General features: G+C 34.3%; 2 protein-coding genes and 1 long non-coding RNA gene across 4 annotated transcripts; 1 reads left to right on the top strand and 2 right to left on the bottom strand.

The window, feature by feature from the left end:
* Window positions 1–2,226: 2,226 nt before the first annotated feature.
* LOC128162368 (caprin-1-like) lies at window positions 2,227–11,664 on the bottom strand. Of its 2 annotated transcripts, none has more exons than XM_052825534.1 (10): window positions 11,483–11,664; window positions 9,535–9,597; window positions 8,929–9,015; window positions 8,385–8,843; window positions 7,998–8,271; window positions 6,687–7,036; window positions 6,298–6,457; window positions 3,159–3,293; window positions 2,577–2,693; window positions 2,227–2,465 (listed from the first exon to the last, which is right to left on the bottom strand). In XM_052825534.1, the coding sequence occupies exons 1-10, from the start codon at window positions 11,594–11,596 to the stop codon at window positions 2,353–2,355; spliced, it is 1,872 nt and encodes a 623-aa protein (XP_052681494.1). In that variant the 5' UTR covers window positions 11,597–11,664; the 3' UTR covers window positions 2,227–2,352. The 2 variants fall into 2 exon arrangements, with proteins under 2 accessions (XP_052681494.1, XP_052681503.1); XM_052825543.1 differs by having other exon boundaries at window positions 6,714–7,036; window positions 11,483–11,663.
* LOC128162397 (uncharacterized) lies at window positions 4,492–6,290 on the bottom strand. The gene is made up of 2 exons (XR_008240649.1): window positions 5,847–6,290; window positions 4,492–4,796 (listed from the first exon to the last, which is right to left on the bottom strand). It is a non-coding gene; the product is annotated as an uncharacterized LOC128162397 (long non-coding RNA).
* Window positions 11,665–11,996: 332 nt separating the features above from the next.
* On the top strand, window positions 11,997–13,369 carry LOC128162384 (glyceraldehyde-3-phosphate dehydrogenase-like). Its single transcript, XM_052825567.1, has one exon. The coding sequence runs from the start codon at window positions 12,116–12,118 to the stop codon at window positions 13,121–13,123; it is 1,008 nt and encodes a 335-aa protein (XP_052681527.1). The 5' UTR covers window positions 11,997–12,115; the 3' UTR covers window positions 13,124–13,369.
* The last annotated feature ends 652 nt before the right edge of the window (window positions 13,370–14,021 follow it).

Raw genomic sequence — 14,021 nt, 5'->3', positions numbered from 1 at the left:
GGATCAACTCAAGTTAAGCGAAATTCGGATCAAGTCAAATCCTGTCCCGGACATTTATCATGTTACATTGAAATCTTTACATTTTAATAGAATTCAAAATAATAACAGATTTACAACTCAGTTTTTTGTTGTTGTTATTTTGCATGCATGCAAATGTTCTCAATGCAATAAAACTGTTCAGGTAAAATAGAGTTACCAGTATAGCAAATATTGGAATATACATTTTGTATTGGAAGTTTTCTTGGGTGGATCCCTTTCATAATTATTTGTAACATTTCTTGTTTTAGCTCTACAACTCGGATATAAAAGAAATACCTTAAGAAAGATCCGGGAAACTTCTTAAGTCTAAGTATTGTTCTCAAAAATATCCCAGCTAAAAAAAATTGCCTAAGAATTAGCTTAATCTTAGGACAACTTACGACATATAATTTGACATATAAACTTACATCAAACTCTTAATCCCTTGTGGGGATTAAGAGTTGTCGAGGGGCTTCAGTCTAAACAATTAAGAAACAACGATATACTAGTATCAAGATGCTTGTAAATAAGTAGTACCATATATCATAACATCTAAGTTTTAAAAAAATAATTTTAAATAAAATTATGCCCCCTAATGTTGCCCCACCCTACCCCCGAAGATCACGATTTTTAAAACTTGATCCACACTATATGAGGGTGCTTTACTAAAGTTACTGCTTTATTGGCTTTGGAGATGGTTCTTTCTCCATATTTTCCTATGTAAAAATTTGACACCCCAAGGGATCATGATTTGAACAAACTTGAATCCACCCTTCCTCTGGAACTTTCCACGCAAGTACCCTTTTTTAGCCAAATGTTTTTAAAGGGGCCTATGTAAATGATTTTAGCTTAATTTTTTTTTTTCCTTTTTAATGCTTAGAATGGTTAATATGGATATTCCTTTGTCAAAATTTGAAAGTGAAATATTTGAGTTACAAGAAAGATACAGTTTGAAATTATTTGTTCGAGTCTTGATTGTTTACATAAATATGTGTTTGATTGGTATAAATTTCGATCGAATGTTGCTTTCTTCTGCTGATAATATTGTTTATGATTACATTAAATCAGATCATCTTGTTTGCCACGAGTCATTTTGTCAAACAAATGGCAATTCCATACTTTGCATAATTTGTAAACAAATATAAGACGAAGCTTTGTTCACAATACAATGAATTCTTACTTCTGTATCTCTGTTATAACTTGACTAACAATCAAATGGTCAATCAAATGTAAACCATTTTCCATGTAAAAAATAAGATGTTAAACTTTATCAATGCATTCCTATGTAAAAATTTGATCCCCCATTCATGTGGCCCCACCCTACCCCTGGGGATCATGATTTGAACAAACTTGAATCTACACCTTAGGATCTTTCCATACAAGTTTCAGATTTTCTGGTCAAATGGTTTTTGAGAAATACCAACATATTTCAATAATTTTTTTCTTTCAAACCACTTCTTATTTTATTTGAAAAACATTACCATTATAAACAAGAAAGCATTGCATTGTTGAAATGATACCTCTTGCTGGGTTTGTTTTTGCTTTCAGTTTCAATGAACCCGTAGACCCAAAGAAAGGACAAACTTATGTTCCTTGATGGATTTTTCAATAAGAACAACAAAATCTTTCAAGTTTCTGAAATTTTAATTGTAAAGGTCCGATGTTATAACACACCAACATCTATTTTCGTGGACCAAACAATATAAAATCAAAAAGAAAGCATGAGAGTTGCTTTTCTTCATACAGAGGATTTGCCGTTTTTCCTATTTTTTTTATATGACTTTTTTCAATATTTTTTTTCTTACTGAGTTTTTCTTGGTAGTAGTAAACACACTTTCACTGTTCATGGCACGTGTCCCCTTGGTATTGTTTACTACTACCAGTACTTTATGCTGCACATAGTAACCTATTTATCAAGTTTTAGTTGATTGCTGTCGAATTTTGCCTTGCCACACCTACACAGTGCTTATACACATAATCATAAGTATTTTTGGAATTTTTTTCCCTTCAAATACCCATTAATCAAAAAGTTTAATGCTGAATACACAAAACTCTGCTATGATATAACTTGTGGAAAATTTAAATGAACGGAAATTAGTTGAAAAGAAAACTCAACATAAATACAGATAATATACAAAATGAACATGAACTGAAAAATAAAACAGGTGGTTGTCGTGAAACACAGTGTATAACATATGAACATGTTCATAAGAAAATGCCAAAAAAACTCAAAAAAAAAAAGAAGCTGTAAAATAAAACTTAAATTATCCACAAATTATAAAACTTTTTAAGAGCTCTGACAATTGTTCAAGCACTTCTTTCGGTCTATTGTCTTTATGCTGCCTGCTGGTGAGGTTGGGGTTTTCCGAATCCTCCAGAATTTCCCCCACGGACACCACCAGCACTCTTGTTGTTGAACCCTCCTCCTCTTGGACCACCACGTCCTGCTACAACACAAAATTCACCGTAATTTAATGCATCACTTTAACATAAAAGCAAGTCAATGTCAGAAGGAAGTATTTTCATATTGCTTGCAGCCCTATGGCTTTGAGGCTTACCTCCCCTTGAGCCTCCTCTGGGCTGGCCTCCACCCCCTCGTTTCTGGTAGCCATTGTTGTAGGAGTTGTAGTTGTCTCCCCTGTAGTTATCACGATTGTTGTAGCCCTGATATCCTCCTACAAAACATCAATCGTTTTAAGAAATCAGTATTTCATAATCATTAGGTGATTTTGCAGATTACGTGAATTTTTCGGAAAAATGTTTCATCATTTAAATGTAACTCTATGAAGATTCCAACAAATTCTTAGAACCCCAAATTTTTGTTATTGAACTAAAATAGCTTTAGACTAAAATGTGTTATTCAAACTACCACACCCTCCTCTAAAATATATAAAATCAACTTTTTAACTAGAGCAGCTTAAAATAAATCTGAACACAAAATGTTTACTATGTATTTGTGTTTAAAAAATTGTACATGTTTGCAAAAATTCAATCATTTTATAATTAGTTGAAACTAAATTAAAAGATTCAAATTCTGAAATTTGACCAAAGAGCGTTCTCAGTTTCTGAGGGCCTGAGGGAAAATTGTCTATCATGTAAACATAATTAATCTTACAAGAATATCTGGAATTGCTACAAACCTCTGTTTCCTCCGTAACTGCCTCGGCCTCTACCTCCGAATCCGTTAGACATTCCTCCTCTATCACCGCCACGATTTCCTCGCCCACCTCGATAGCCTCCACCTCGTGATCTGTAGCCTGAGCTGTACCCATTTCCTAAAAAAATTCAAAAACTTTATATATAGGTAATAATGGGTAATGGTATTCAACTGCTTCTTTCATGAAATGTGGAACAAGATTACCCATACATAAATGATTAGAGAGTGGAACTTTTCTTTTGAGAGATACTGATTAGAGAGTGGAACTTTTCTTTTGAGAGATTCTGATTAACTTGGGATTCCATTAATCTAGAAATTACCAATATGGGTTGTGACCAACATACCGTCTGATTCACAGGATGGAATAATAACAGTGGTTTAGGGTTTGTTTTTTTTTATTAAAGGGATTTTGTAATACACAACTTGCACATGAATTATACCCAGTTCATGTTTCTGAAGATCTTGTGTCAATATCTGTGTGTCTACTACTGTCATACCTTTGCAAATATAGAGTTCATATCCCACTATTTGATCCCCTCCCTCTTTGAAAAAAAAATGCTTATGAGATGCTATTGGGCCATCTTTGATAACAAATTAGAGCTTATGACACATATTGACCCAAGTAAACTTCACTATTTCAAATACAAATATGACTCAATATAAACACTAGTTACATGCAAACATATCAGTATCTACAGACAATATCCCTCATATTTCCTTATTTTGGTTTTGTTTCCTGATCAATCCAAAAAATAGATATCTTGTTCTACCAGATACATGTATTTTTTAACAGCCTTCTGATTCAGAAATCATTTGATCCAGTCATTACATCAAACAACAACTGCAAGGTACAAATGAACTTTAAATTCCCAAAAGAAGCTTGCTAACATATAAATGGTTTTTTTTTAGCTATCAATCCTTTTTTCTTAATCATCATTATAGGATATTTTCTATCAAGTAAACCTCTCTGTTAAGTTTAGAAACTCCATTGCGGTCCCCAACACCCCCTCAAACCCTTTAAGGTCAGTAAGGAAAAACTTGGTTCATAGTCTTTCTTAATACTTAAAACTTCAAAACATTAAATATGCATCTAGATACTCGGCAAACTTACTGAAAGCAACCAAAGTTTACATTTAGTGAAATTCTCCATATCATTACTAAGATGTTCCGAAAACATATGTTAAGTCTAGAGAGAGCAAAAAATTCGTGAAAACTCCTTTGGTTTATTCTATGCATTCAGATCTCCTAAGTAATTACAACGAGAGTTTGCATCAACTTCCATTGCTTATGTAAGAAATTTAGTCGTATTTTCACAGGTTGTTTTGTTTATTTGGACTGACAGGCAATCTCAAGTCATCAGTCCTTGTTTATTTTTATAGGTCTTGCTGACAGAACCGAAAGATTTCAAGAACTCTGCTGCTCTGTTGTGTGAAATTGATGCTGTTTCAAATACATCCCTAGATATAGTCAAACAAGTGTCATTGCATTTAATGTATTCATATCGATTAGCCAATCACTGGACAGTTAACCATGAGTAGACCCAACCTTCATCAAATCCGAGTTTGTCGCAGATTAACGAAAGTCTAAGTGTTTGTTAAAACTGCTCTGGTTCAGCAATGAACTTAACGTAGCTCGCGGGTTTGCTGACGTCACAATAGGAATCGACGTAAAGAGTTGACCGTCATAGTAAACTCATAATTTTTTTTTAAAATGACAAATAAGATATTTAGAAGTATAAAAGAAAATATTTTAAAAAGCTTATATGCGGTTTATGACTGTTTATACAAAGATTTATAATATCAAGTGCTGAAAAAATTTAAAGATATCACATACATTGTCACATTTTGTTCTATAAAGATAAAGAATGAGTGTGCGTTAGAACTCTTCCATTTAAAGTCATGTTTTAAAATAGAATGTATGCCTTAACTTCGCTTTTTTTTTTTTACAATTATAATTTCCGTAATCTGTACTACCGATTAAATTCTTGAATTTCTTTTGGCTTGAGATAACTGTTTTATTCGATTACTTACTTATAATGTCAGTAGTTGCCTGGCATTTTATTTTTGCATTGATTGACTCAGAGTTTTATAAAAACAAAAATAGCAATTTTCTGTATCTTTACAGCCTTACATTAATTGCATTTGATAACATTCACAATAATGTTTAATAAGCATTTACATGTTCTACAATGTGTTAAACAGCTAGTCTTGTCAATAAATGCATTTCAATTTTGGTGTTCTAAGAAGTAAGGAAATGATGACATCAGGCTAACGTCGTAATGAAAACACAAGGTTTTGAGAAATCTTTTAAATCTTTAAAGTTTTTTTGCCAAAAATTGGCCGAGAACACATACTGATATTTTTTTATGAATTGATTCATAATTATCTCCTCTGTTTTTGTGTTGAGTATGATTAATTTCGTCTGAATCGTTTAAAAGTTTGGAGCATAGTTTTGTAATGCGTTTCTCGGTTAAAATGTGCATTTTACTATATATTTCATTGAAATGGCGCTGCTTGATTTTATTAATGACACTGTATTTGAAACACAATAACATTATTACCACGCAGACGAATCTTAAATAAATTTTAGAAATGAAACTATAAAACCTATGGATCACGTGGACAAATTTTCAAGGTAGGTTTTCTCACAAGCAGGTAAACCCGCGAGCTACCTTAAATACCCTTTATTTCCAATTTTGATCTTATGAAGTCATGTTTTCACAAAATTACATCATATTTTTGAGAATGTTAATTAAGTTGCAACATACTGGTGGTTTTGGGGAAATTTTTTTAAAACACTCAACTCTATTTTTATTATATTTCTGACATCAGAAATAAGTATACCATTCAATGAATAAAGTTAGATACCCTTTCTCCAAGGATGCTGCATTCATAATAATCATATATTATCAATCATACATAATTAAAATAATAACAGACAGACAGATGAATAGTAGATCGTTGGACAGATTTTGTCATTAAAACATACATGTAAAGAAGCCTAACTTAGAAGTTGAGAAAGAAAAGCAAGAAATGGCCAGAGGTTGTGGAATGTAAAATGACTCAAAATGACAGAGAAGTACAGAGATGGTTAGAGTCCAGTAACGTCATATATGCACTCACCGTAGTCTCCCTGATGGTCATCGTGTGGTCCCTGTGAGAAACCGTCTGCATTCTGTCCGTCGTCAGACACAGAGTAGGATGAATGCATTTTGGACTGAAACATCTCGGCATTTGGATTCATCTGAAATTTCTCTGCTTGAACATCTCGAGCCCTTTCCTCCTACAAGAAAACAAAACCTAAATTGAGCTTCATGATTGATCTGGTAATTTCAATTTTTTTTTCCAAATAAATATATATCTTAATTAATGCTATTGAATGACAATTGTCAAATCAAAATTAAATATAATATCAAAATCCCCCTGACCTACATTTTTACTCTGCTTATTTGCACATTAAAATACAAATAAGCATAAGTGTAGAATTGTGGGGATTTCCAACGAATTATCACCTGCTTGGTCATCCACACGTTCCTTACCTGGCCTGGGGGCATGGGAATCTGTGGAGGCATTTCAAACTGAGATATCGTGCTGTCACTCACATTTTGATTTAACACATTCTGAGACATTTGAGAACTGCCATTGTCTGTGGATTGAAATAGTGAATCACTTTGTAATGACTGAGAAAATGTTTGTGAATAGTCCACTGCTTGCTGGGACAGTTTCTGTTGGCTGGCGACAGGAAAACCTTGATTGGTGTAAGTCTGTGAAGAGATCTGGGTGGGATCGGATTGGGGGGTGGAGGTGGGGTGTCCCATGGGGTGAGAGGTCACTGCGACAACTGCTGGGTCCATGTGGGGGGCTACAAAAAAGAGAGAAACATTAATGTACAAGGCATTCAAACAGATATGTATATGCAACACATTACAGATCAGAGATGAGCACATAAAATGAAACTCTGCTTCTGATAGATGTATCTTATGAAGTCATGATTGCCCTTATATATCACTATGTTTTCTGACAACCGGCCCTCTTATTGAATTTTTTCTACTGAATGATACATAATGCCAATGCATGGGTCTCTTGTCAATGAAAAACAGACAACTGATAACATGACTTTGTTTTCTTTTATATTTTAATACCAGTGATTCAAAATTCAGGACATATCTGATTTTTTAATTCCAAATAAATTTCTACAAAAAATTGAAATTCTTATTTATTTGTATCTATAAACCTGTTTATACCTAAAACCTCAGGGTACATTACATTACCAGGCTGTTTTTGAAGCATAAAATATTTGAATTTTTCTTATTATAGCATGCAAAATTCAATTGAATGCTCCTTAATAGCCATAGTATATATATTTTACGTTGAAACGTTATATACAAATAGAAATATATCAAATACAATTAGATATATCTGTAGTGTTCTGTAGTGGAACTCTTCACATTGCAGAGATAAAAAGGAATTTGTAGAAAAATGGAAAATGAATCATGTCTGATCTTCAAAAGTGTTCGTGATGTATATAAAGATGCATAAAAACCATTATGATTTTTTTTATCTGAGTCATCCATGAATAAGACTTGAAGATGCATAAAAACCATTATGATTTTTTTTATCTGAGTCATCCATGAATAAGACTTCGGGAATCTTTAAATATGTGCCAGCTGTATTGATGAATATCATTTTTTGAAATGCACATTAAAACTTCCTTACAAATTTTTGTATTGTTTTTACTGTTATAAAATATATATGATGCGAGTGAATATGAACAAACATGCAGGAAGAGGTTATCAAAGGGAAGAGAGTCCCTGACAACATACATTCCATGTCGATAGTAGATTCTTGAAGGAAGATGCAGCTTCCTTGAACCTCCGACACGATTTCTTGAAACGGGCGTTGGCGGGTATAGGGTACATTACTTTGTTGCTGTTGCTGAAGAGGGGGGTTTGCCTGTGGTGGTGCCGCTGACTTTTGGGAAAAAAAAGAATCTGCTTCTCTCATGCTCTCCATCTGTGCCTCATTGTTGCTGGGTGTTGCTGTGCTGCTTTGTTCAGTGGATTGTTCTGTTTGTTCCGGTGGTAAAGATGCCTGCACCTTCAACAATAATCAAATAAATGAACTCCAGATGAACTACCTTTTTGGAAAATAACAGTCATATCAATGCACTAAACATATTAATTTAAAGAGTATAGTGCAAAAGTCATTACCTCTGCAGAGTCTGCCTCCGGAATTTCTGTAGTGCTGACGACAACAAACTCGCTCTCATGTCCTTCCTCCTCTTGCATAGCGTGTTCGAAGTATCCGCAGTCGTCGATCAGGTCAATCAGTACCTTCAGGTCCTTGTAGGTGGTTCCTACCACTGGCTTGTCCTTCCCGTCAAGGAGACTGGCAAAGTGTTCCGATGCCTTGGTCAGCTCCTCAGCATAGTTGGACTCGCCCTCTCTACTCGGACTCAACAGCTTGTACAGATCATCCAACTGCTTCAGATTCTCCTCTGTCAACACTACTGCACCATGCTTTCCTGTCTGAAAATCACTCCTGACTTTTTCAGACCCCATGGCATCAAGAAGATTCTGATATCTCAAAATATCTCCAATCCGCTTCACCTCCATTCCCTGTCGATCAGCTTTCTCTTTCTTGGCTTGCTTCTTGACATAGCGATCAGCCTACATTTGTAAAGATAAATTTATTAGAAAAATAATATTACATGAATGCAACTTACTATTACTGCATTAATGCTAATTTCCTCACCTCCTGAGCAAGAGCTGTAAAATGCTTTTGCAGTTCCCTTGCAAATTCCAGGTTCTGAATCACTTCACCATACTTCTCTATTGCAAGCTACAAAAATATTTTTTTAATGAAATTTTCAATTTCAACCATGAAATAAAGTTTGACATCTCTTTTGTTAGTCCTAAACAAAGTTAAAGTCAAAGTAAACATTAGCCTTTATTAGATAAAATGTACTTGATAACACCATAAGAAGAGAGTACTCTGGCATGTGTAGTTCATCAATAAAAATTCCTTATCAAATCTCTCTGTGTTTGTTTGCTTTTAATACCTTTTTTCTTGTACATCTATGTAGTTTGTACCAAATATCATCAATTCAAATTAATAATCAATTATCACTTAATACTGTTCAGTTAAGAACCCAACCATAAACATCCCTGAATTAACCTTTTTGATCATCAAGCAACTGCAGTGTCTAACTAAACATAATTATGACTGTCAATACAAGAGTAAATAGCATTATGTAAACTTACAGCAATGCCTTGAAGTATTTCAAAGCATGCAATCATTTATATAAGACTACAACTCTTTTTAAATTCACATGGTTCAAATTGAAGTTTGTCATCCAACCTGCTGGTCTTTCTCCAGAGTAGTTCCAGAATCCTTTTTCTCCTTGTAGCCATCAAGCTTACCCTAAAGAAAAAGAAATCATAGTAGGAAAGAAAAAACAAACATCTTCATAATTACAGTTTGGAAAATGAGCATATTCACAATGACAAGGCTTATATTGTTACACTCTGCACATCAATGCCTCCGATAAAAGTCAACAAAATGGGTTTCACACTTGATACCATCGAAAATTGAATCTACTGCACAATCATGTGTTTCAGCTTCTGCTTTTTAATTCTCCTTTATATTGTATCCATATAGAAAAATGTGCACAGATGCCATTTCTAAATGTGTTTTGTGTCAATTTGAGACAGTAAAATTAAACTCTCTTCACCTATCTTTGAATGTCACCTGATTTCAACTTTCTATTATAAAACTGACATTAAAAGATGCAATATTTGGCCAAAACAAAAAATATTCCTGTTTCCTGTCACCTGACCAAAAAATTAGGGTAGGTAGGTAGGAAAACAATTTTATTTTTTTAAAAATATTTTATTTTTAAAAACTTTGAGCATGTGTGTTATATTGAGGAAGAAGTATATTCACAGTGTACGGTATGTTAATGATGATTTAAAATTTCCAAAGATGTTTGTATTATTGATGCATGTAATGTATTGAAAACAACCTGCAAAGAAAAAAACAATTTTTTTAAAAATAAAAACTAATATTATTTGCAAAATTTAATCTACATGTGTATGAATCCTTTTCTGGATAAATATTTCTGTTTTGTATTAGCTTAATGGCAATATCAATTAAATCAGTCTCTGTACTTCCGTGTATTTGGGGTATTAGTCGAACCCTTTGACCCACTTACTACCGTACGTTATGTAGAGGATCTGTTTCATTTTCAAGATAATATAGACAGCAGTTTTATGATAATTGTAACATTTATTGCAGCTATTAACAAATAGCAGGTTATTAATTAACTGTCATATCAGGATTCAAAGTAATAAACATCGTTTTTGTAATTTCCAATGCACAGTATGTTGTTGCATCACCTGTATTTATATATTTATAACCCCTGAAGATAAGATAGTTGCAAGTTATTAATCACAAGGTTAATTTATGCAGTAAAGATGTCTGTAGATTAGTTTACTATCATTCTTTGGCCAATGAGGTAAATTACACGATTGGTGAACTCAGAAGACAAGGCGCCTTCACTTCTCCTTCTGAGGAAATTCTGGCGAAGCTACTGATCACCACAATAATCACAAAAAAGAACTTTTAGGGTCAGGGGGTAAAAGATAGAGTCGGTCAGGCGACAGGAAACAGGAATAAATTTTTTTTTGGCCTTACTATTTAATATATAGCATATTGCGTAATATTTCTTTTCGGCCAACAATATCTAGGGTAAAGTGCTCTTTTAGCTATCCTCTTGGGACAATACAGAATACACACAGTCAAAATACCCAAATTTACTACAAACAATGATCTTTCCAACTTATATATTACCAAATACTTTTCATCCTGAATCAGAATTGCTTCCATTAAAAAATTCCTTACATTAAGTTTGATGAAGGCTCATTTAAACAATTTATCCTTAAAAGCCATTTAAATGATGTTAATCTACAGATATAAAACTAATAAAATTATTAACTTTATTTAGTTTGTTGTGTATAACTACGTTTTAACATTGCTCAAAGAATGATGCGGAAGTGTGCACGACGCCATTTTGAAATAAAAGGAGCATGTTTCTAAAAAATATAAATCGGTGTACAGATATGTATGTCAGTTACAATGCGGATGAAAATAAATATTACATCAACATTAATATCACTTCCAACCTCCTTTCCAAATGATATAAACCTTATCCAGTATTTACAAACAAAGAGCTATAATGATTATTTAGCTCTGTCGTCATGCAAACCTTTAAATTCGAACATTAATTGATTCAAGTAGAATTTTGTACCTTTCTCTTTTCCAAATTACGGACTTTCTTATCCATAACAATCAAGACTTGCTTCATCGGATCCATAGCCTCCGGAGAGGTCTTGGACTCTTGTTTTGTAGGGGCGGCAGGCATCGTTCAACAGCAACAACTCAGCATAAAGACAAATTCACGTGCTTGGGGATCGAATAACTACCCTAAGATCAAATGTCCGGTAATACGTAAATAATTTTTTAATAAATTATATTCTGTGTGATTTTTTGATAAAGAAATGATAAATTTCGGTATTTGAGATATAATGAATGCTATAAGTAATATATATGATAAGTTATTTGGATGCTGAGATGTCTACATTCGGAACGTCTAAAAATTTTCCATAGCGTTATTGTCCGTGAGATTACATTGAAAAATTCCGAGACTTTTCGAAGAATTGCATTTCTTACTTAACGAAGAAATTGAAGTGTTCCGAAAAACAATCCACGAGGTCACCACATGTCTTTATCGGAAACTCTCGTACTTTAACCAATCATGCATCGTACAAACGTATACTTGAGACTCAGGTAGCCAGGACAAGGACGACGTAGAAGGAGAAGCCGGTAGTTATTGTCTGTTTTGCACGAGCACCGAACATTTTGTTGAAAAATTCTAAAAATCATGCCGCTTAAAGTTGGAATTAATGGATTCGGACGTATCGGTCGTCTTGTCCTTAGGGCAGCCTTGGACAAAGGAGTTGATGTTGTTGCAGTCAATGATCCTTTTATTGACCTTGACTATATGGTTTACATGTTCAAATATGATTCAACTCACGGAGTTTTCAATGGGGAGATTAAAATTGATGGAGGAAAACTGGTGATCAATGGGAAGGCTATGTCCGTATATTGCGAACGGGATCCAGCTAACATTCCCTGGTCCAAGGATGGTGCTGAATACATTGTCGACTCTACAGGGTGCTTCACCACTCTTGACAAAGCAGGGTCTCATATGAAAGGAGGTGCAAAGAAAGTCATCATCTCTGCCCCCTCAGCTGACGCACCCATGTTTGTTTGTGGTGTCAATGAAGGAAAGTACTCCAAAGACCAGAACATCGTCAGCAACGCATCCTGCACCACAAATTGTCTTGCCCCTCTTGCAAAAGTGATTCATGAGAAATTTGGAATTGTTGAAGGATTGATGACAACAGTCCATGCGTACACAGCCACCCAGAAGGTTGTGGATGGCCCAAGCAACAAGGATTGGCGTGGTGGTAGAGGTGCAGCCCAAAACATCATCCCCTCCTCAACTGGAGCTGCCAAGGCTGTCGGAAAGGTCATCCCAGATTTGAACGGAAAATTGACCGGAATGGCTTTCCGCGTACCAGTTCCAGATGTTTCCGTTGTTGATTTAACCTGCAGAATCAATAAAGGGGCATCATACAATGATATTAAGGCAGCCATCAAGGCAGCCTCTGAGAATGAATTGAAAGGCATTTTGGGATACACAGAAGATGATGTTGTTTCCCAGGATTTCCGTGGAGACAAGCGAAGCAGCATTTTTGATGCAAAGGCTGGCATTGCCTTGAATGACAATTTTGTGAAGCTCGTGTCTTGGTACGACAATGAGTTTGGATACAGCTTCCGAGTGGTGGATCTTATCCAGCACATGTACACAGTAGACAACAAATAACTGTAACAGAGATCCTTAATCTGTCATTACTTGTAATGACTTGTTACTTGTTATTGATACTTTATATCAGTATATGTAGTTCTGGGTCAAATCAACAGAAATCTGTAAACTATCGTGTGGAAAAACTGGTGCATAATAGATTTTGCTACATTTGCTTTTGTTAGGGTTAACTCACTTATATTGAGACCTGTACTTTTGTTGTACATTCATTTTTGTTGCAAATAAAAATAAACGCTTTTCCCTTAATCTGTCTTCATTTATTGATGTCTTTGAGGGTATTGAAGAGTTTGGTATTTATATACTTTTGACATTTCAATTACATTTGCTATGGGTAGTGTGGTTTTTTTTTAAATAAAAGAATGCAGTTAAGAAGTAATTGTTTGATTATTTTGTATTAATATATGGGTAGAATTTAATGAAATAAGCTTTAAAAAATTACCCTCAAAATGGTTTAAAGAAATTGTTCATACTGAATGTGTTATATTTTGTGGTCAGCAGCATGTAGAAAGTGGTCAAAATGTTAATTTTAAAAAAAAAGGGTTATAAGAAGCTTCCCTGATCCGCAGTCAGTCGATCATAAGGCAAATATTCTATAACCAATTTAGCAGAAGAGTGGAGTTCCCAATTTAATTGACATTAATGAATTTAAGCGCCAAATGGAGAAAATATATATTGGTATATGTAGTACGTGTGAACTGCACAGTTAAAAATCTAAGATTTGCTGGGTGAATGATAAAGTTGGCTCTTGTCCACGGTCCACGAGCGGAAGGGCATGTACAATGTCATTTAAATAATTTCCACGTACAGTTGCATGTATGGCTCAGGCACACACGACCTCAATGTGAACCAACCGGTTAAAATTACAAATATATTTGCTACGTGAGATCCGGAATGAAGT

This window comes from Crassostrea angulata, chromosome 1 (assembly GCF_025612915.1).
Source record: "Crassostrea angulata isolate pt1a10 chromosome 1, ASM2561291v2, whole genome shotgun sequence".
NCBI classification, from domain to species: Eukaryota; Metazoa; Mollusca; class Bivalvia; order Ostreida; family Ostreidae; genus Magallana; species Magallana angulata.
The sequence above is the reverse complement of the archived record's forward strand: the minus strand, read 5'-3'. Positions and strand labels throughout refer to the sequence as shown.

Coding starts and splice junctions, on each gene's coding strand:
- LOC128162368 (XM_052825534.1), bottom strand. CDS start 11,596: ATGCCTGCCGCCCCTACAAAACAAGAGTCCAAGACCTCTCCGGAGGCT. Junction 9,598..11,482: donor GTAATTTGGAAAAGAGAAAG/GTACAAAATTCT, acceptor CTTTTTCTTTAG/GGTAAGCTTGATGGCTACAA. Junction 8,272..8,384: donor CGGAGGCAGACTCTGCAGAG/GTAATGACTTTT, acceptor TTATTGTTGAAG/GTGCAGGCATCTTTACCACC.
- LOC128162384 (XM_052825567.1), top strand. CDS start 12,116: ATGCCGCTTAAAGTTGGAATTAATGGATTCGGACGTATCGGTCGTCTT.